Below are 19,973 nucleotides of genomic sequence, written 5' to 3'. Positions count from 1 at the left end.
ATAAAGAGTTATTTCAGAGTCTCATCAGTTTTCCTGCATGTCTTTATTGAACACATCAGCAGGGCTGAAGCTCTCATGTTAAACACACACTGATCTATGGACACGTTCATGTGTTTCTAACAGAACCAGGCTGTTATCAGCTGCACTAACATGATGTCACACACACTGAATGTAACAGTGACATCATCACACAATCAGCTGTGATTGTTTCACTGTCATCAAACTAGTCAACAGGAAGTAGAATCAATAGAAACAATCATTTACTGACAGCATGTCTGATGGAAATAAGTGCAGATTATGTATGAAGTATAACTGCACACAGTAACTGTGTTACAATAAGGACTTAACAGCGCCCTCTGCTGGAGTGTTTCAGTACTGCGTTAACTAGAATACACCACCTCCTCCTCCTCCTCACACCACCTGCTCCAGCTCTACTCTTCTATGACTACAGTCATCCACAGCACTGATGTGAGGTCACATGGTTCATATGTAAGGAGCACAGAGACGTGCTAGCAGCTGACCTCAGGTCAGTTTAATGACTGTGAGCAGCAGCTGTGTTCTTGTCACTGTGACAGGGAGACACTCTCAGACACAGCGCTCATGTCAGCTTGTTCTCATGCAGGAGGATCAGGAGCTCCATGTTTGTCTTCATGTTTGAATCATGATGTGTTTGTGCCATCAGAGTCTGTCATGAGTACTCAGGGTTTCACAGCAGCTCTTCTGGATGCTGACGAGGACTCCAACCTCATGTTTCACCTCTCTGAGCTTCTGATGTCTGTGAACACTCGTGTTTCTTCTCTGGGCTCATCTGGACAAAAACACCTTTCTGTGTTTGGCTGCAGCCTCATTGTGACTGACAGGAAGTGTGTTATCCATGAGCTTCTTTGTTTCCTGCTGTGTTTCCTGTGGACAAACACGAGTGTTTCAGCTGAGGACTTGGTTCCTTCCACCTGTCCATACAGGACATCACGCTGTCTTTTGTTTGATTTCTCTGACTCGTGTATTATGAACTAAATGTATCCTGATACACACAGAGATGGATGAGCAGAGGTCACATGATGAAAGAACAAACATGGAGTCTTTGATTTATTTAGATATTTATTGATGAATGCAAACAAACCCTGACACTGAACCATCGTCCAGCAGAACAAACCTGATCACATGACCTGCTGACCCAAACAGTGAAAAGCTCCATGGCAACAACAACAAACAGCCTCACATATGTTAACAGAGGCTGTTAGAAGCACAGAGTCTTTACAGTCTTCCTCCTGTTTGGACACAGATCTCTGCACATCTTCATCACAGTTACTCACAGACGTGCAGAGTGTGTGGATATCAAAGCTAAGTTTCCACCATGTTTGTAGTCTGTACTGGGACTCATGGAGCATCTCTCTATGAGCACTCAGTCCCAGTTTAACCAGCAGCCTTCACACCACACATCACACAGACATGGAAACTTCAAACCCTCAGACTGAAGACACCATCAGAAATAAATAGATTGTGATGAAGATGAAGAACTGGACCAGTTTGCTGTGGTTTCTTCTGTTCCTGTCAGAAATAAGAGTCTGGCAGCACTTTGCTCTCCTTCCACATGTTTAAGGAGGAAGTGAAGAAGAGTGAGTGAGTCGTCTTCCTCTGTGGGCCCAACATCAGGCAGCAGCCACGTATTTGTAAAAACCCAGCACACTGCTTCAGAAACACTGAGTCCAGGTGACCAGAGTCATGTGATCAGTGAGGTCTTCACTCAGGACGTCACAGCTTCAGGACCTGATTCAGAGGTTTATAAGGACGTGGATCATTGGTGCTGATGTTGTGTGAGAGCTGGTGAACCATGGGGAACATAAATAAGAAAACATGGCCCTTTGCCATCCTTACTTTTCTTTGACTTCTTCAAATGCAGCTGAACTCCAGCTGGTATTTTATTGGACTCTGCAGCTGTTTCTGGTCATCAGTTCATTCCTGCAAACCTCTGAACCTGAACAACAATGATGCTGCATTGCTGGCTGATCCCAAAAGCTTGATTCTGTTCATCTGGACGTTTTCACCTTTGCTCACTGATCAGGTGACTTCTTCAGTCTCAGCTGACTGCAGCTTTACAACCTTACAAACAGCACATTTGCACAATGACTGAAACCAGCAGCACCTGATATATATGATACTAATATAATACATATACATATATAATCCATACTAATGATGAAGGAACTGAGCTCACAGTGTTCATTCAGTGAACTACTCAGTTTATTTTGGCCTCAGAAATGCTCACTCTGTTTGTACATCACTGTCAGCAATAGACTCATTCTGCTGTGTGGACAGGAACACATGTGACATCACTTCCTGTTTGTTTGTGACTGAAGAGGAAGAAGTTTACAAGGAATCATTTAGAAGAGTTTCAAACATCAACTGATTGAATCCATGAATGTGAAAACGTGTTTGTGAGTGAAAGAGACAGACATGTACAGACTGAACTTTCTCTAACAGGAGACACTCTTTACACTCAGCACAGGGACACTGAGGAACCACGAGACAAGACCCTAAACCCAGGATAAAGAGTTTGAGTGAATGTGGTGTTGAAGGTGTGGAGGTGGATCAGAGTGTCAGAGGAGACTCTGTAGAAGGACAGAGTGCCAGCAGGACAGTCCACATACACTGCTGCTCTGTTAGAGACAGAGGAGGAGGAGGAGGAGGAGGAGGAGATGCATGTTACTCTGTTATTGTGATGGACAGAATGAGGACCATTATAATCACAGTACAGACTCCAGGACTGATCATTCCATCCAAACACACAGTCTCTGCCTCCTTTCCTTCTGATGCTTCTGTAACTCACTGATATATAAACGTTTCCTCTCCACTCGACCTCCCAGTAACAGCGACCAGTCAGACCATCTCTACACAGCAGCTGTTGACGACCATCAAATCTGTCTGGATGATCAGGATATGACTGAACCTCCCACACATGTGTCACCTTCCTGTTGTTGTCAGACAGTTGGAGCTCTGTGTTCACTGTGTTTGTGTCGATTGTGAGTTGACAGGAATCTGATGGAGAGAACAAACACAATCCAGCTGCAGTTATTGATCCATCATCTGTTCATTGATTGACACTTTGATGATGACTCCTGACATGATGAAGATGGTTGAATGTGTGCTGCTTTGTTTTCATGAATCCCATTAAAAACACACTTACACTTCCTCAGACCTGGTCTCAACCATCGGACTCCAGCAGGCTCCGCCCTGAAAGGAGGAGGGGTCAGAGCAGTCAGCATGCACACATGGACATTACATGGCTCTCACACACACACTGTTACACACTGAGCTCAAAGCTCGGCTCCACTGTTTGATTCAAAGAAATCTACATTTATTTATCAGCACATTTAAAAACAGCTTGAGCCAAAGTGCTGCACAGAGTAGAGATAAAATAGGAAACATACACAGTAATTACTATAAAGACTCGTCAGGATTGAAAGCTACAGAGTACAAATGTGTTTCCAACCGGGTTTTAAACATGTCGAGTGTTGGTGACGACCTGATGTGAAGGGCGACTGTTCCAGAGTTTGGCTGCAGCCATCGATAAAGCTCACCTCTGTTTTTACGGCTAGTTCTGGTCAGAAGCTGCTTATCTGCAGACCTGAGGGCTCCACTTGGATTATTTTGTTAAAGAGAGATAAGATGGAGCCGATCCACTCAGAGATTTAAAGACAACAAGATCTGGAAGTGGATTCTACGACGTACTGGTAACCAGTGGAAACAGCTGGTGATGGGTCGTCTAGCACAGAGCCACCGCTGGAACCAGACAATTGATGAGGGAGAGAACTGTGACAGCGCCGTTCCTTCACTTGACCTCAGTCGCTCTCGTCTGCTCCCTCGTAACACTGCTCTTTATTGAGCTTACATGAATATGCATAAGTTCATTAACATATGACGTCTTACACAGGTATGAACAAAGAGTACCAGTCTGTGCATAGTGTAGGTATGTGTGTGTGTGTGTGTGTGTGTGTGTGTGTGTGTGTGTGTGTGTTCCAGATGTGACCCTGTGACCCCAAAGCTGGTGCTAAGAGTCCAGCGGTCCCCCTAACAAAGGGCTCTTATACTTAACCAGACACAGAGTAGGTGTCCTCCTACACCATAAATCAGTAAGAGAAGGTACGACCTCTCTCATGACCTTAAGGTGTGTGTGCATGCCAGAGCACTCTGGAAGGCACACAGAGTCTTCACAGACTACTAAGGATCGAACCTCTATCATTATGCAATCGATTATAAAACTCATATATGAGTAAATATTTCTAAGCAAACCCCTTACAGCTGGTTTTAAAAGCAGAATTTATTTGTTTCTCAAATGAGAAAGAGCTATCGAGAAACACTCCTAAATCTTTAGTTCTGAACTTTTCCAGTGGGCCAAGGTCAACATTATTAGATAATGCTAATTCTTTTCCCTTTAAGTAATGCTGATTTGAAGTGAATAAGCATTAGTGGCTAACACTAATACCCTTTTCTCTTGTGTTATAATGATGTGAAACGTTAATATTGTTCTCAAACAACAGAATGAGAATGAAATATTGATTCTAACAGGGCCCATAAATAGCATTAACTTAGCAGCATTAGCTTATCAGAGTTTCCATCATGGTCACACAAATCCTTAGCAGAGCAAAGTGGCCTACTTAGCAATAGCTGCTCAAGTTGTAGAAAGCAAAGGGAAAACAGTATTAGCATTAGCGGCTAAATGTGCACTTGAGAACAAATCTATTGTGAATTCAGCCGTGAATGTAGAGTTTCCAGTATTTAAGCTTCCATTTCCAAATGTTAGCTGCTCCTGTCTGCCTCTTTGTCACACACAGACTGAAATGATTCACAGCCTTGTTTCATCCTTCTGTCAGTGTCACTGACTGTCACTGTGACTGTGGACATACAGCATGGGAAACATACACATGGCTGACACTTTATTAGGTACACAGTGGCATCTATCTCAGGTATAGCACACCTGTGACCTAATAAAGTGTATCTAAAGTTACAAAATGTTGTCTCTGTCCAAATATTTATGGACCTATTAATGTTCCTGCAAACAGACTCCTTGGAGCCCCCTACATAAATATCCATGTACTATCCAGCTAGACTAGTGTGTCTGTCCCTGAAAATATTCCTGCATGTGTGATTGTTCATGTGTCATCTGCAGGAAACAAACAGGAAGTGAGTGAAAGACACAGGAAATGTTTCCAGCTCTTCCTCCTCTATCAGACATTCTTCATACCTGAGAGTGTCCAGCCTCCAGCCTGGATCCTTCAGTCCAGCTGACAGCAGCTTCATTCCTGAGTCTCCTGGATGATTGTAGCTCAGGTCCAGCTCTCTCAGATGGGAGGGGTTGGAGCTCAGAGCTGAGGCCAGAGAAGTACAGCCTTCCTCTGTGATCAGACAGCCTGACAGACTGCAGACACACAAAACAACAATCCGTCTGTTATCCATCTCTATGGCAGCATAACTAAGGGATGGTTCAGGGTCACCTGATCCAGCTCGAACTATAAGCTTTATCAAAAAGGAAAGTTTGAAGCTGATCTTCAAAGTAGAGAGGGTGTCTGTCTCCTGAACTCAAACTGGGAGCTGCTTCCACACCCAGTCCAACATAGCCAGGCTTTCTTTGCTGCTTTGACAAAACCTCAAATCCCAGTCAGAGATGATGAGCATCATCACAGTGATGATCATTTCTCTGTTAACCCAGGCTTTCTGCTTCAGGATCTGTGCACGCTCACAGAACAAGGAGACCTTTAAACATCATTTCACTAAATGGATGGACTGAGCTCAGCCTACAGATGAACTGGATAAATAAAGATTTGACTTCAGTGTGCTCAGTGTTTCTGTCTATTCCTCACATATTCCTAACATGATAGCTGCACTTTAGAGCTCTAAAACTGGAACTGACACATGTTTAAACTCTACATGTTACTCAGTACATTCAGTTCTGACACTCGCCCACAGTCCAACAAAGGAAACATGGAGATCACATCAGTTTGTCACCAAAGTCTAATTATTCCAGAGGGCAGTGTTGATACAACTAAAGTTATTTCTAAGCAAAGTTGAGTTTTTTATCGTCGGAGTACTTCAAGTCTGAAGTATCACTTAAATGCATTACACGCTGTTGATGGCAGCAAACAAACCCAAACAAACAGAGGTGGGAGGCTTGGGCAGACTACGTAGATTCAGCTGGTGGGAGGAGTCTAGATAAACCAAAGAAAGACAAGCTAACAAACGCCACAGTGAAGTGAGTAGCTACAAACTGCAGGCAGATTAGTGTTGTTGAAGAAGTCGGTCTGAGGAACGTTCTTAGGATCAACAAATGACGGCATATATGAGCCTCAAGACGCAGCATCACAAGAAGAACACATGAGCTGTAGAAGAAGGAGAGACTACGAAAGCCACGGCGTTACAACATGAACCTGCTGTTGGTCTCTCTGGAGACTACTGGGCGTGGCTGGGTAACCATGGTTACCTGGGAGTTACAGTACATGATAATAATGAAGAGTGGGAACAATTTGTTATGAGGTAATCAGCTGATCTTAGTTTAACCCTTCACAATAATAAAGCCTTTATTTTGTACAACTACCATCAGTTCGTCTGTACTGATGGTAACTTAAAGTCACAATAATGTCATTTAGTTTGTATAGTTTATGTAGTAGAAGTATACTACAGTACCCTGATCACTGATAGGATAGATTTATGTAGATATACACCTTTGTGTTTAACATTACTGCATTATAGTACTGTGATCTTTGACCTTATATATGTTTATGTTAGCTATACTGACGTATGCATATAACTGGATATGTATCTTATCTATTCATCTTATTTGTCATGTATTTGTATTGTGTACTTCCTTTTTGTAAGAAACCACACACGTGATCACAGCCACAAGAATCAATCAGTGAAAGAATAAAGTGCCTCAATCCGAACCTTAAGCTCCTTGTTCCACACGCTGGGATCATTTGGCCTTCAGTGGTGTTCTGGTGACACACCGGAGTGACCGGAGTGCTAAAGAGTGAATCGGACACACCAGTGTAATCCCTGATATCTCCACTACATTTAATCGTGCTTCAGCTTGTGGCTGCAGTTAGCTGGACTGCTAGTTAGCTGATCTGCTAGTTAGCCGGTGTGCTAGTTAGCCGGTGTGCTGACCAGTGAACCAGTAGGTTACAAGATGAGCTTGTCTGTCTGATGAGCCAGCTCTCTCTGTCTTGGTCGTTTTGTCCTTGGGCAAGACACTTCACCTACCGCTTACTGGTGTTGACCAGAGGGGCCGATGGCCCGATATGGCAGCCTCGCTTCTGTCAGTCTGTCCCAGGGCAGCTGTGGCTACAACTGTAGCTGCCTCCACCAGTGTGTGAATGTGAGAGTGAATGAATAGTGGCAAGTGTCTTTGAGGGTCTCGAAAAGCGCTATATAAATGCAATCCATTATTATTATTAAGAGCATCTTTAGGCCTGACTGTGCTCATCCTTCCTCCAACCTCTCCTTACCAAAGATAACAACTACATCAGTATTAGCTCAGTAACAATTTCTGCAATTCAGTTGTGGACATTCATTTTTAAACCTTGTGTAAAATGATAAAACCTAAAAGTCTGAGTATTATTCTTTGTGCAAACAGCTCTTGCAGGTTACCCCGGACTTAATAATTAAATAATAATAATAAAAATAACCTTTACTTTAAGCAGCTGTTCAGGCCACTAAACTCATCCCAGAAATAACAAGTGACACCAATAATAGTGGAGCTAACTTTAACAGGTGAAACTGATTTGACCTATAAGGCTACTGCAGTTACTTCTTATCAGGGTTAGTAGGGAAGACATCTGGATGACGTAGTTAGTAGTAGGTAGTCAAAGGAGCTTGCAAAGAAAAGTGTTTGGACTTATCATGTGAATTCCTGAGGTCAGATGGCCCAGGATGTGAGTGGGCGTTAAGGCGTCTGGGGAGGGAACTCAAAACTGGATTATAGACGGCAGAGAGTTGGTGTCGTAAAGAAGGAGTGAAAGAAGCCATCTATGTCCACTGTGAGCGACCATCTTTGAACAGAGGCCGTGGTTTACGACACCAACTGTCTGCCATCTATAATCCAGTTTTGAGTTCCCTTCCCAGACGCCTTAACGCCCACTCACATCCTGGGCCATCTGACCTCAGGAATTCGCATGATAAGGTGGGGCCAGGTTTCACAATGAACTCACCCGAAACTCTGGCTGATTGTGACCCACACCCAGTTTCACACCTTGGCTCAGGCGATTAGAGGATCATCAGGGGGTCCTTTTGTCCCTCTGTGGGGGGGGGAAACTCCCACTAGGTTTATATCTGGGACTCTCCACCCTTTGACCTTAGAACTGAAGAAGCTTCTCGGATGAGAGGTGAAACGTCTTCAAGTAACTTAAAGAAGTCCAGACGCTTTTCTTTGCAAGCTCCTTAGACTACGATGACCTGGATGACTGAGAACCTTCACAGACTTAGTAGTACGTAGTTAGTACCGGGCAAGTCCCCTCCCCCACATCAGCACCAGAACCCTGTATTAAGACTACCTGTTTTATCAAACTATGGCCATTACTACTGTGATCATTTGCAGCCCAGTGTGCCGCTCTCTCTGCTGGGATGAACCACTGGAGCTCACCCAGTCGTCCCTTTCTTTCTCTCAAGAAGAAGTGAAATAAATATATTTATTATGTTATGAGTCTAATATTCTTTAAATCGAACTGTAATGAATAAATCAAGCAAGAAGATTTGGTGGCTCCAAGTGTTGTAGAAGAAAAGATAAACATCTCATTTTGAGAAATCAGCTTTAAATTTAAGTAAGTACTGTGAATAAAAAACAAACAGCGAACCAATCAGTAGTCGCCAATATCCTCCTAATTTCATTCACAAAGAAATCAAATATATATATTATTGGCCCAAAGGAGCCTAAATCTTTAAATTAGGCAGTACATGAAGTATTTTTTTAACAAAGACATGACTATAACAACTTTTAGTAATTCAGAGTCCAATTATCCACTCAAATGTAAATAAAAGTTCACTTGACAGCTGTATAAAGGTTACCTGTTTATACAATAATATAAATCACATTTTAAATGATCATCTGTGGAAAAGTTTGAATCCTGACCTGAGAGTTTCCACTGCACACTGTGAACTCTTTAGTCCAGAGGACAGAAGCTTCACTCCTGAATCCTGCAGGTCAGAGTTACTCAGGTCCAGCTCTCTCAGACTGGAGGACTGGGAGCTGAGGACTGAGCACAGAGCTTCACATCTTCTCTCTGACAGGTTACAGCCACTCAGTCTGAAAAATAAAAGACAGTCTATACAACAAATACTCATGTAGAGTTTGTTAATACATTTCACAACATTAAATGTTGACTTTCTATTTTTAAAGGAAACATAAACATACTAAGATACAACATCATATGGATGAACTTTAATTAATAATTCTAAAAACAAAATGTTTTCTGATCTGACCTCAGATTATTCAGTTTACAGTTTAAACGTTGTAGTCCAGCAGACAGAAGCTTCACTCCTGAATCCTGCAGCTTTCTGATACTCAGGTCCAGCTCTGTCAGACTAGAGGACTGTGAGCTGAGAACTGAGGACAGAGCTTCACAGTTTCCCTCTGAGAGTTCACAGATGTTAAGTCTGAAGATAAAAACATGAACAAAGATTGTTGTTAAAGTGTAATCAGGGTGCAATAGCTTATTGTCTTGTGCTGAGCAGGTTAGTAAAACTTCACTTCAACTTGGAAATGAATAAAAATGCTATGAAACAAGGATAACTGGATAAAGATATGAACCAAAACAAACATCAAACACATAAACAAACAGAACTAAACAGAATACAAATTGATCTGACCTCAGAACATTCAGTTTGGCGTGTGGACTCTCCACTGCAGCAGACAGAAGCTTTACTGCTGAAGCCTTCAGGCTGTTGGTACTCAGGTCCAGCTCTCTCAGACTACAGGACTGGGAGCTGACGGCTGACAATAATACTTCACAGCCTTCCTCTGAGATGTTACAGCTGCTCAGTCTGAGAGAGAAAGGGGAAAAACAAAACAAAAAACAAACAAACAATATATGTGATCAAATTAAATTTGTTTATATGTTGAACCTTTTTTTTATTTTATTTTAAACCTATGAGACTATGAGTGCTACCAATCCAGTGCACATGATGGTACCTTGATGGTACCTTGCTCAGGGGTACCACAAGGTAGCTATTCGGTGGATTCGACCCCTGACCTTATGATCATGGGGCGACCACTCTACATACTGAGCTAATAATTAACCAATTCGCACTACAACCTGGTTTGCCTCTTACCTGTAGTTATTTTTATTTTATTTAATAACTGTACAGTACTCTCTGTATATAGTAACCACTGTCCTTAATGTAAATATGTAAGAAACATTGTGTATGTTTCTGTTCTGTGTCCTGTGTGCTGTTTGTTTGTATATGTGTGTTTTTGGCTGCTGTTACAACCAAATTTCCCCTTGTGGGACAATTAAAGGATTATTCTATTCTATTCTAATTCTGTGTACACTATCATACAATATTAACTAAAGCAATTATTTTAGAAAATTTTAGTAATTCAATAATCATTATGCTCATTACCTGTGTATTGTGAGGAACACTGGATTTTAAACACTAGCTGTATAAAACTCTTCCTGTTAAAGGTGCGTATAAAGGAGATGAGCTGAAACAGACTTCATGGAGAATGTTTGCTGTCAGGATATATCAAAGACAAAGCAGAGATCCATCCAGTCTCTCCCAGTAAGCCCACAGAGGGACAGACAACCACTCTCACTACACCTGCATGAAGTTTAGATCACCAGGTAACCTAACTGCATGTCTGTGGACAGTGGGAGGAAACTGTAGAGAGTAATTCTGTGGGAACACTGGTTATGGAAGCCTTACAGTTACTGGTTACTGACAAGAAACACGACCTTAGAGGCAATTTCAGTAATGAAGACCGAAGTTCTCCCTCCATACGGGATGAAAACATGACAGCAGAGATTTATATTTAAAAAGGGAGAGTGTGCACTGAAAGTGAGATGCAAACTTGAACTTAAATTACGAACATCAGAAAAAGATGTAGGTGAAGTCTGGCAGGTGAAGTTTGTGCTTTAGAATAAAACAACCAAACTCCTGGAGTTGGAGACAAGTGAACAAGCTGAGGATCATAAACCTGTCAGAGGGGCTGAAGCATCAGAGCTTCTTATAGGCTGGGTCTGGATTGTGCTTTGATAAGAGTTACAGAACAAAGTGTGTTTTAGAAATGCTGGAGTGAAACATTAAAACTACCAGATATTTACTGAGTGACTGATGATCATTTCATTTACTATTTAAAAAATGTTACAGTGCTCTTTGAACTCAGCATTTCTGATTTATTTCCCATGATTTTAACAATGAAGCGATGACAACATGTTTACTTACAGAGCTTTGTTGGAGGCTTTGACCACTGGCAGCATTCTCAGAAGAGCCTCCTCTGAAGCAGAGTATTTCTTGAAGTCAAACACATCCAGATCTTCTTCTGATGACAGTAAGATGAAGGTCAGAGCTGAGCACTGAGCAGGAGACAGTTTACCTGTGGAGAGACTTCCTGAAGTCCTGTGCTGTTGGATCTCCTCCACTAGAGAACGATCATTCAGTTCATTCAGACAGTGGATCAGATTGATGCTTTTCTCTGCAGACAGATTCTTACGGAGCTTCTCCTTGATGTACTGGACTGTTGCTAGAGTGATTCCTGAGATACTTCCTGTCTGTGACATCAGGGCTCGTAGGAGAGTCTGATTGGTCTGCAGTGAAAGACCCAGGAGGAAGCGGAGGAACAAGTCCAGGTGTCCATTTGGACTCTGTAAGGCCTTGTTCACAGCACTCTGGTAGAAGTGTTTCTCTGCAGATTCTCCTGTTTCAGACTTCTGGGAGGTTTGTTGTTGTTCTTCCAGCAGATTGAGTCCAGAGTTGATGAAGGTCAGATGGACATGAAGAGCAGCCAGAAACTCCTGAACACTGAGATGAACAAAGCAGAACACCTTGTCCTGGTACAGTCCTCTCTCCTCTTTAAAGATCTGTGTGAACACTCCTGAGTACACTGAGGCTGCTCTGATATCGATGCCACACTCTGTCAGGTCTGATTCATAGAAGATCAGGTTTCCTTTCTGCAGCTGATCAAAAGCCAGTTTTCCCAGTGACCCAATCATCTTCCTGCTCTCTGGACTCCAGTGTGGATCCGTCTCAGCTCCTCCATCATACTTGACCTTCTTCACTTTGGCCTGAACCACCAGGAAGTGGATGTACATCTCAGTCAGGGTCTGGGGCAGCTGTCCTCCCTCTCTGGTTTCCAGCACATCCTCCAGAACTGTAGCAGTGATCCAGCAGAAGACTGGGATGTGGCACATGATGTGGAGGCTTCGAGCTTTCTTGATGTGGGAGATGATCCTGCTGGCCTGCTCCTCATCTCTGAATCTCTTCCTGAAGTACTCCTCCTTCTGTGGGTCAGTGAACCCTCTGACCTCTGTCACCATGCCAACACAGTCAGGAGGGATCTGATTGGCTGCTGCAGGTCGTGTGGTTATCCAGAGGCGAGCAGAGGGAAGCAGTTTCCCCCTGATGAGGTTTATCAGCAGCACATCCACTGAGGTGGACTTTCTAGGGTCAGTTAGGATTGTAGTTTTGTGGAAGTCCAGAGGAAGTCGACACTCATCCAGACCATCAAAGATGAAGACAACCTGGAAGTCTTCAAAGCTGCAGATTCCTGCTTCTTTGGTTTCAGTAAAGAAGCGATGAACAAGTCCCACCAAGCTGAACTTTTCCTCTTTCAGCACATTCAGCTCTCTGAAAGTGAATGGAAATATGAACTGGATGTCCTGGTTGGCTTTGTCTTCAGCCCAGTCCAGGCTGTATTTCTGTGTTAAGACTGTTTTCCCAATGCCAGCCACTCCCTTTGTCAGCACTGTTCTGATTGGTTGGTCTCTTCCAGGTGAGGCTTTAAAGATGTCTTCTTGTCTGATGGTTGTTTCTGGTCTGTCTGGTTTCCTGGATGCTGTTTCAATCTGTCTGACCTCATGTTCATCATTGACCTCTGCAGTCCCTCCCTCTGTGATGTAGAGCTCTGTGTAGATCTGATTCAGAAGGGTTGGGCTTCCTGCTTTAGCGATGCCCTCAAACACACACTGGAACTTCTTCTTCAGCTTAGACTTGAGTTTACGATGACAAACTTCAGCTGGAAGTTCTGAATAATAATAATAAAAATACAACTTCAACAATCCTATTTTACAAAATGCTGATGACATTTTCTGACCCACTGAGAAATGACTGAACACACTGGTGTCACAGGTGTCTCATTTATGCAGCAGCTTAAATCTTTAGATAAATCCTCTTACGTCTCTGCAGACGCTCAGCCAGCTCCTCCTGCTTCATTCTCCTCAGGAAGTCCACTGTGATCTTCACAAATGCCTCTCTGCTGCTCCTCTGCTCATCATCCTCCCTCTGAAACTCCAAGCACTGGGGCTTATTTGGATTCAGAGCCTTCTGGATCTTCTTCAGCTCGTTCTTCACAAAAGTGATGATGTTGTCCTCCAGCAGCTGGAACAGAATATTTATGAATGACCCACCTCTCTGAACTTCAGTCTACACCCACTTCTTTATGATCAAGGAGCAATCATCAATGATCTCTTCATCAATTGTAAGTTTAACTTTATCTGATTAACTGAGACATTCTCCACAACTCCATCATCCCAAAACATTGATTCTGTTCATATGAATGCAGCGATTTCAGTGAGAAACATTTCACTGGTGTTCAGAGCTGAACTACCAACAGGTTGATGATCGAAGCCAGAAACTTGTTTCAGGTGACTGAGTTGATCATATAGACAACTGGTCTTAAAGGTTCACTCCTGCTTTCAGTTATCTTTAATCTACTGTGTGTCAGCTGAACCTGCTCCAGCTGTCTACCGTCCCCCTAAACTCAACAATGACTTAGTGATCTATCCACTCTCTGACCAAACACATCCTGCTGCAGGATGTTAACATAGCAGCACACTGATGATCCCACTCACTGTGAACAACACATTTGGACCTGATTTGCTGCTCTGGTTTACACGTGAACTTTGGCTGCTGTCACCAACTTGAGAGGCTCTACAGTAAAACTGGACTTGTCCACAAACAGATGTATAAAAATCATAAACTGCAGAAAGACTTTCAGCTAGTTTTTCTTTTTAAGAGCTCAAAGTTATTGTAGAAACAGTTCTTCAGCTTCATTCCCACTGATCTCAACTACAAACTGTTTCACTTTGGTTTTTGTTTAAAGCCTCGATGTTTAAAACGTTTCCCTGTCATCACATTTGCACCGTCTGATTTCAAAGTTTGTTTTCTTTTGCTCATTTAGTCCACAGAGTCCTTGGTGTTGTGAAAGGGAGCTATAAACAAATGTATTATTATTAATATTAATAATAAAGTAGCTGTTGTACATGTACAGACCATAAATATGGAGTCCAGCTGTGTTTGATGCTGCTGGGCAGACTGACCACTGGGAACCTCTGAGCTCTGCTGGTCCACTCTGTGGAGGAACCATGGACACACACACACACACACACACACACACACACACACACACACACACACACACACACACGAAGCCACTTTCATTACTAAAATGTGAATTTAGCCTCTAAAAGCTGTGTCTGACCTCATGTATGTGCTCCTGAAAGAACTGTTAAAATTTCCCGTAAACACTTTTAAACCTGTGAAAAAACCTTTTTAAAACAGTTTAAGCTGTTATATGTTGAACTCTTGGCTGACATCATATTAAATGGTGTGGATTCAGAATATGATGTCACTCAAGTTCACATGTGTGTGAAGGCAGACGTGTCAGTACTTTTGGTAATCCAGTGTAAAGTTGCACTGATTGATTTCCATGAACACCACTGTGGTCCAGTGTTGTCCTGATGGAGTAACAGCAGCCAGTATGATCCAGGCTTTAGCTGCTGGGTCTCTGTGTGACTCTCAGACTGTTTCACAGATCAGACACAAAGAGAATCAGAGCAGCTCTTTAAAGACAAACATGAACCCACTCAGGTCACACTTTCCCCACAGATATGAGCATCACTGTCCTCAAACAGCAAATGACCAAGTCGAACATTTGGATCTTTTCTCTTTGTTTTCTTTTTATGAATCTTTGTAACAATCTGAGGATGTTTCAGGTCAGATTTATCCAGGAAACACAAACATGTAAAGGAGTCGTCACAGCTCTCTGACCTCGTTGCTCCAGGTTCACCACTGAAGCCTGGAGGTTCATCTTTGGACCGGTCACTCCTCACAGACGGACAGCTGGACCCTGCAGACTGTGACCTCTGACCTCTGCAGACACAAACATGATTGAAGCAGCTGTGATCACACAGACTGCAGATAATGCAGCTGTTTCCTGTCAGTAACATCCTCTTAGATTAGAGTTCAGCTTTTTACAGGAAAACTGGACAAATCTGATTTTTGTTACAAACTCATTTTCATTTCCTCTCAGCTCACAAACACAGAAAATCAACCAGAATCAACACTGATTATAATGTCAGAGCAGAATTATTTCTGTTACTCAGGGAGTTCAGCTCTCTGACCTCGTTGGTCCAGGTTCACCACTGAAGCCTGGATTATGACCTTTGGACCGGTCACTCCTCACAGACGGACAGCTGGACCCTGCAGACTCTGATCTGTCCTCCTCTTCCTCCATCATCATCTTCAGTCAGTCTGAGAGGTAAACCACAAACACTCAGTGAGTCACATTAACAGGAGTCACTGAGTTACAGTCGCTGACCTCTGACCTGTCATGTGACCTAGAAACCAGATCAATATGTCTGTAGGTTCAGTCATCCAGGTCATGTGATCTAAGGAGCTTGGAGAGAAAAGAGACGTCTTTAAGTTTCTGGAAGACGTTTCATCCAAGAAGCTTCTTCAGTTCTAAAACCAAACGGTGGAGAGTCCCAGATATTTAAACCTGAGAGGAAAGAGACGCTCACCATTGGTCATGTGATGAGTCACATGATCAATAGTGGGTCAACAATATAACAACAATATAAACACTTATTTCAAGGAGGAAACTGTGAGCCTGTTCACCAGGAGCACAAACATCTGGAGCACAAACATCTGGAGCACAGACATCTGGAGCACAGACATCTGGAGCACAGACACCTGGAGCACAAACATCTGGAGCACAAACATCTGGAGCACAAACATCTGGAGCATGTGCATGTTGGAGGCATTTCCTCTTTGTTGCTGTGATCAGCACAGACCTTAAACACTTAAAGCTGGAAGCTAATGATAGTTATATAAGTGCAGATGCTGCTGGTGCTATAAGCTGTACGTTTTACGTCCAATGGATGATGATCTGACTAGTCGACTATCAAAATAATCGTTTGTGGCAGCCCTAGTATGGGGTCAGTGTTTACTCAGCTTTAACGTCACTCTGGGTTCTTGGCTAGCTTAGCATTAGCTTAGCATTAGCTTAGTGTTAGCATGCTGTCAGGTGTCTCGTGTGTAAATATTAATCACAGTGACAGTAAAGGAGGTAAAGGGCTGTGACGTCATCACGTACGCTGCGTGCTCTGTGGGCTCTGAGTGAACTCACAAAGTACAAACTACAAGTACGCAAACACGAACGTAGCTCAGAGTGAGGACACACTCGGCCTCGTTGGTCCAGCTGTGAGTCCGTTACCGTGAACTATGGAGCGGCAGATTTGTGCTGAACTAAGCTGCACACAGCTGATGTTAGCCAGGAAACATTACACACTGACTTTAATGGAGAGACCGGAAATACAAACACACACAGTTTGTTGTGTGAAGAACTCAAACATGAACAAACAGTAAAGTTCCTAAAGACAAACTGTTAAAGGAGGAAACAAAGCAAACTTACAGTTTCTTCACACCAACAACAAGCTCCACTCCACACCTGGACACTAAACACGGACACACAGGTGAGCTGCTTCCTGGAAGGAGGCGGGACTCCACCTGAAACGCAGCACAGGTGGGAGGAGCTTAGCTCTGTGTGTGCTGATGTGTTTACTGTAAAAATATGCCGTCTGACTGCTCAGACTGAGTCAGAGTAAAGTTCACATGCTGACGTGTGGAGACATGAAACCTTGTTGTAGCTGCAGGTGTGAACACACTGATCCCAGATCAGCTGTATTTGTAACATGAACATTTCTGCTGCAAAGCTTCAAATGTTCAGCATGTTTCTCTGTTTCCAGTCTATAGATCCAGTCACACTTTCTACCTTCACCTGTGCAGTAAAGACTGAGAGCAGAGCTGAAACCAACCGTCCAATCAGGGAGCAGCATCAACACCTGAGCTTCATTCAGACTCTGTTATTGAAGATGTTGTTGGTACAAAGTTCATCTGCTGCTCACATGAATCCATGAAAGATTTATTTCACTGAATGTTTCTTCAAAGCTCATTTCAACCTGTTGAAGTCATGAATGAAAGTGCAGACTGAGAGTGGATCACATGATGTTTAAGGTGAGTCATGTGACATGTTCAGTATTGTCACACATGTCTAGATTGTCCCTGATATCATAGCTGCTCAAACACTGATGATTATATTTGAAGAATTATTACTGATGGCAGCAAAGTTTGAATGGAGCTCTCTGTCTGTGCTGATTTGTCGCCCTCTGGAGGTCAAAGCACAAACTGCATGATGTCACTGTAACCACCACAGTGACAGGAAGTGTTTTTATGACTGAAACACTGAAATGATGCTAACGGCTGTCGTTAGGCTCACTGACAGCAGTGCTGATGTGTTCATGTCAAACACTGGCTCAGGTCAGACTCCTTCATCCTTCTCCAACGTGAGGCCGCCCTCAGACCCACAGGAGCTCTGACCTTTGACCTCCTGACCCTAACCATTTTAGTCTTGTTGCATCTTTAAATGCAAATCCATCCAAACTGTAGCCGAGCAAAAGAAGCTGGAAGTTGTTCTATGAATGATGTTGTTGAAGGAGCTTGAAAGAAAAGCGTCTGGACTTCTTTAAGTTGCTTGAAGAGGGACTTGGACGCCTTAACGCCCACTCACATCCTGGGCCATTTGATCACAGGAAATCACATGATAGCGTGGGGCTAGATCTCACAATGGGTTCACCCAAAACCTTGGCTGATTGCGACCCACACCCGTTTTCACACCTTGGCTCGTGTGATTAGGTGGAGGATCAACAGGGGCTCCATGTCCCTGAATTTAAACTGAATCTAAACACACCGTGCACAATGCCAAGTTAGATATGGGTTAAAAGAACAAGATAAGAATAAATAAAAAGATAAAATGAGGATAAAAAATAACTTTAAAAAATGAAATAAAAAGATAAATAACTGCAAATAAGTACAAATAAGTAACTGAAGACACGTGTGGTCTGTAGATGTCGATGTAAATGGATGTACAAAGGAGTTTAATGTGCAAAATGAACTTAGTGTGCAAAGTGACCTGATGTGCAAACTGCAGTCTGAGGTCGGTCAGCTGTTCAGGAGTCTGATAGCAGTGGGAAGATGGAGTTGTTGAGTCTGGATGTTCTAGATTTCACACTTCTGAACCTTCGTCTGGAGGGCAGAGGTGTGTCTCTCCTCTGGACTCTGTGGTGGTAGCTGCTCTGCAGAGAGGGCAGCGGGGTCCTGATGATCTTCTCCACAGTTGTTATCACTCTCTGCAGGCGTTTCCAGTAGTGCTGCCGTACCATGCAGTGATGCAGCTGGTCAGGCTGCTCTCCACAGTGCAGCTGTAGAACCTGCTGAGGATCTTGGCCAACATACCAAATTTCCTCAGCCTCCTCAGGAAATACAGCAGCTGCTGAGCCTTCTTGACCAGCTGTGTGGTGTTCAGTGTCCAGGTGAGGTCCTCACTGATGTGGACGCCCAGGTACTGCTGCTCACCCTCTCCACTTCACGCTCCCGGGTAAACAGCGGCTGGTGAGGCCTCTTCTTCTTCCTCGTGTCCACTATCATCTCCTTTGTCTTATCAGTGTTGAGGGTGAGGTTGTTGTCCTCACACCGTGACACCAGACCAGCCTCCTCTCTCCTATAAGCCACGTCGTCCTCTCCAGTGATGCGACCGATCACTGCAGTGTCATCCGTGAACTTCAAAATGATGTTGTCTTTGTTGGAGGCGACACAGTCATGGGTGACCAGGGTGTAGAGGATGAGGACGCAACCCTGTGGGACGCCAGGGTGGAGGGTGCAGGCCGAGTGTAGCCAGTCACAGAGGGTGGAGGCTGCAGGTGTAGCCAGTCACAGAGGGTGGAGGGTGCAGGCCGAGTGTAGCCAGTCACAGAAGGTGGAGGGTGCAGGCCGAGTGTAGCCAGTCACAGAGGGTGGAGGCTGCAGGCCGAGTGTAGCCAGTCACAGAGGGTGGAGGGTGGAGGCTGAGTGTAGCCAGTCACAGAGGGTGGAGGGTGCAGGTGTAGCCAGTCACAGAGGGTGGAGGGTGCAGGTGTAGCCAGTCACCTGTGTCATTTCTGGTCAAAAAAGAACTTGCTGGTTGAACAAAAGAAACTTTAAGTCAAAATTTGGCAGGGGTATGAATAATTGTGGGCTTGACTGTAAGATCCTCTCTGAACAGCACATTAATATCAAACACAGGACTAAACAGGACTAAGTCTGTGGTGTTTTCATTATTACTTGCTAAGTATTTTTCCAGTGCTTTGAAATGTGACTCCAGTCTGATTCTTCTACTGTGTGTGAACTCTGAGCAGCTGCATTAAACACCTGCTTTTCAAACGAGCCTCAATTCTGTGACTCTGTGAATTTAAACGTTTGTCACCTGCATAAATAACAATACTTGATCTAGTAAGGACTGCAGTGCTGCTATGATCCCAGCTTATAGATGGAGGCTAGCATAAGAGGCTCACAGCTAAAGCAGCACACCTGGGTCTCCCAGCCTATTAAAAGCAGCCCTTTGCTTCACCTGCTTCACTAAACATTATTATTCTTATTTAAGCAGAGTGCTGTGA

At 43.5% G+C, this 19,973-nt stretch overlaps 1 protein-coding gene across 4 annotated transcripts; it reads right to left on the bottom strand.

The window, feature by feature from the left end:
- Positions 1–1,078: 1,078 nt before the first annotated feature.
- Positions 1,079–16,983, bottom strand: LOC134623142 (NLR family CARD domain-containing protein 3-like). 4 transcript variants are annotated; one of them, XM_063468345.1, is made up of 13 exons: positions 16,898–16,929; positions 15,810–15,880; positions 15,606–15,735; positions 15,253–15,354; positions 14,476–14,554; positions 13,380–13,581; positions 11,431–13,228; positions 9,856–10,029; positions 9,469–9,642; positions 9,119–9,292; positions 5,243–5,416; positions 3,185–3,231; positions 1,079–3,036 (listed from the first exon to the last, which is right to left on the bottom strand). In XM_063468345.1, the coding sequence occupies exons 3-13, from the start codon at positions 15,722–15,724 to the stop codon at positions 2,498–2,500; spliced, it is 3,582 nt and encodes a 1,193-aa protein (XP_063324415.1). In that variant the 5' UTR covers positions 15,725–15,735; positions 15,810–15,880; positions 16,898–16,929; the 3' UTR covers positions 1,079–2,497. The 4 variants fall into 4 exon arrangements, with proteins under 4 accessions (XP_063324415.1, XP_063324414.1, XP_063324416.1 ...); XM_063468344.1 differs by lacking the exon at positions 15,810–15,880 and having other exon boundaries at positions 16,898–16,983; XM_063468346.1 differs by lacking the exon at positions 16,898–16,929 and having other exon boundaries at positions 15,810–16,222.
- Positions 16,984–19,973: the final 2,990 nt, after the last annotated feature.

Source organism: Pelmatolapia mariae, unplaced genomic scaffold (genome assembly GCF_036321145.2).
Source record: "Pelmatolapia mariae isolate MD_Pm_ZW unplaced genomic scaffold, Pm_UMD_F_2 NODE_ptg000431l+_length_32360_cov_1, whole genome shotgun sequence".
Classification (NCBI taxonomy): Eukaryota; Metazoa; Chordata; class Actinopteri; order Cichliformes; family Cichlidae; genus Pelmatolapia; species Pelmatolapia mariae.
This window is presented reverse-complemented; position numbering and strand designations above follow the sequence as displayed.

Bases quoted from the DNA above. Each gene is read 5' to 3' on its own strand.
- LOC134623142 (XM_063468344.1), bottom strand. From the start codon at position 15,724: ATGATGATGGAGGAAGAGGAGGACAGATCAGAGTCTGCAGGGTCCAGC. The intron at 13,229-13,379 runs GTAAGAGGATTT...ATTATTATTCAG, and splicing joins GGCTGAGCGTCTGCAGAGAC to AACTTCCAGCTGAAGTTTGT. The intron at 5,417-9,118 runs GTCAGGATTCAA...GTGTGTCTGCAG, and splicing joins TGTGCAGTGGAAACTCTCAG to TCTGTCAGGCTGTCTGATCA.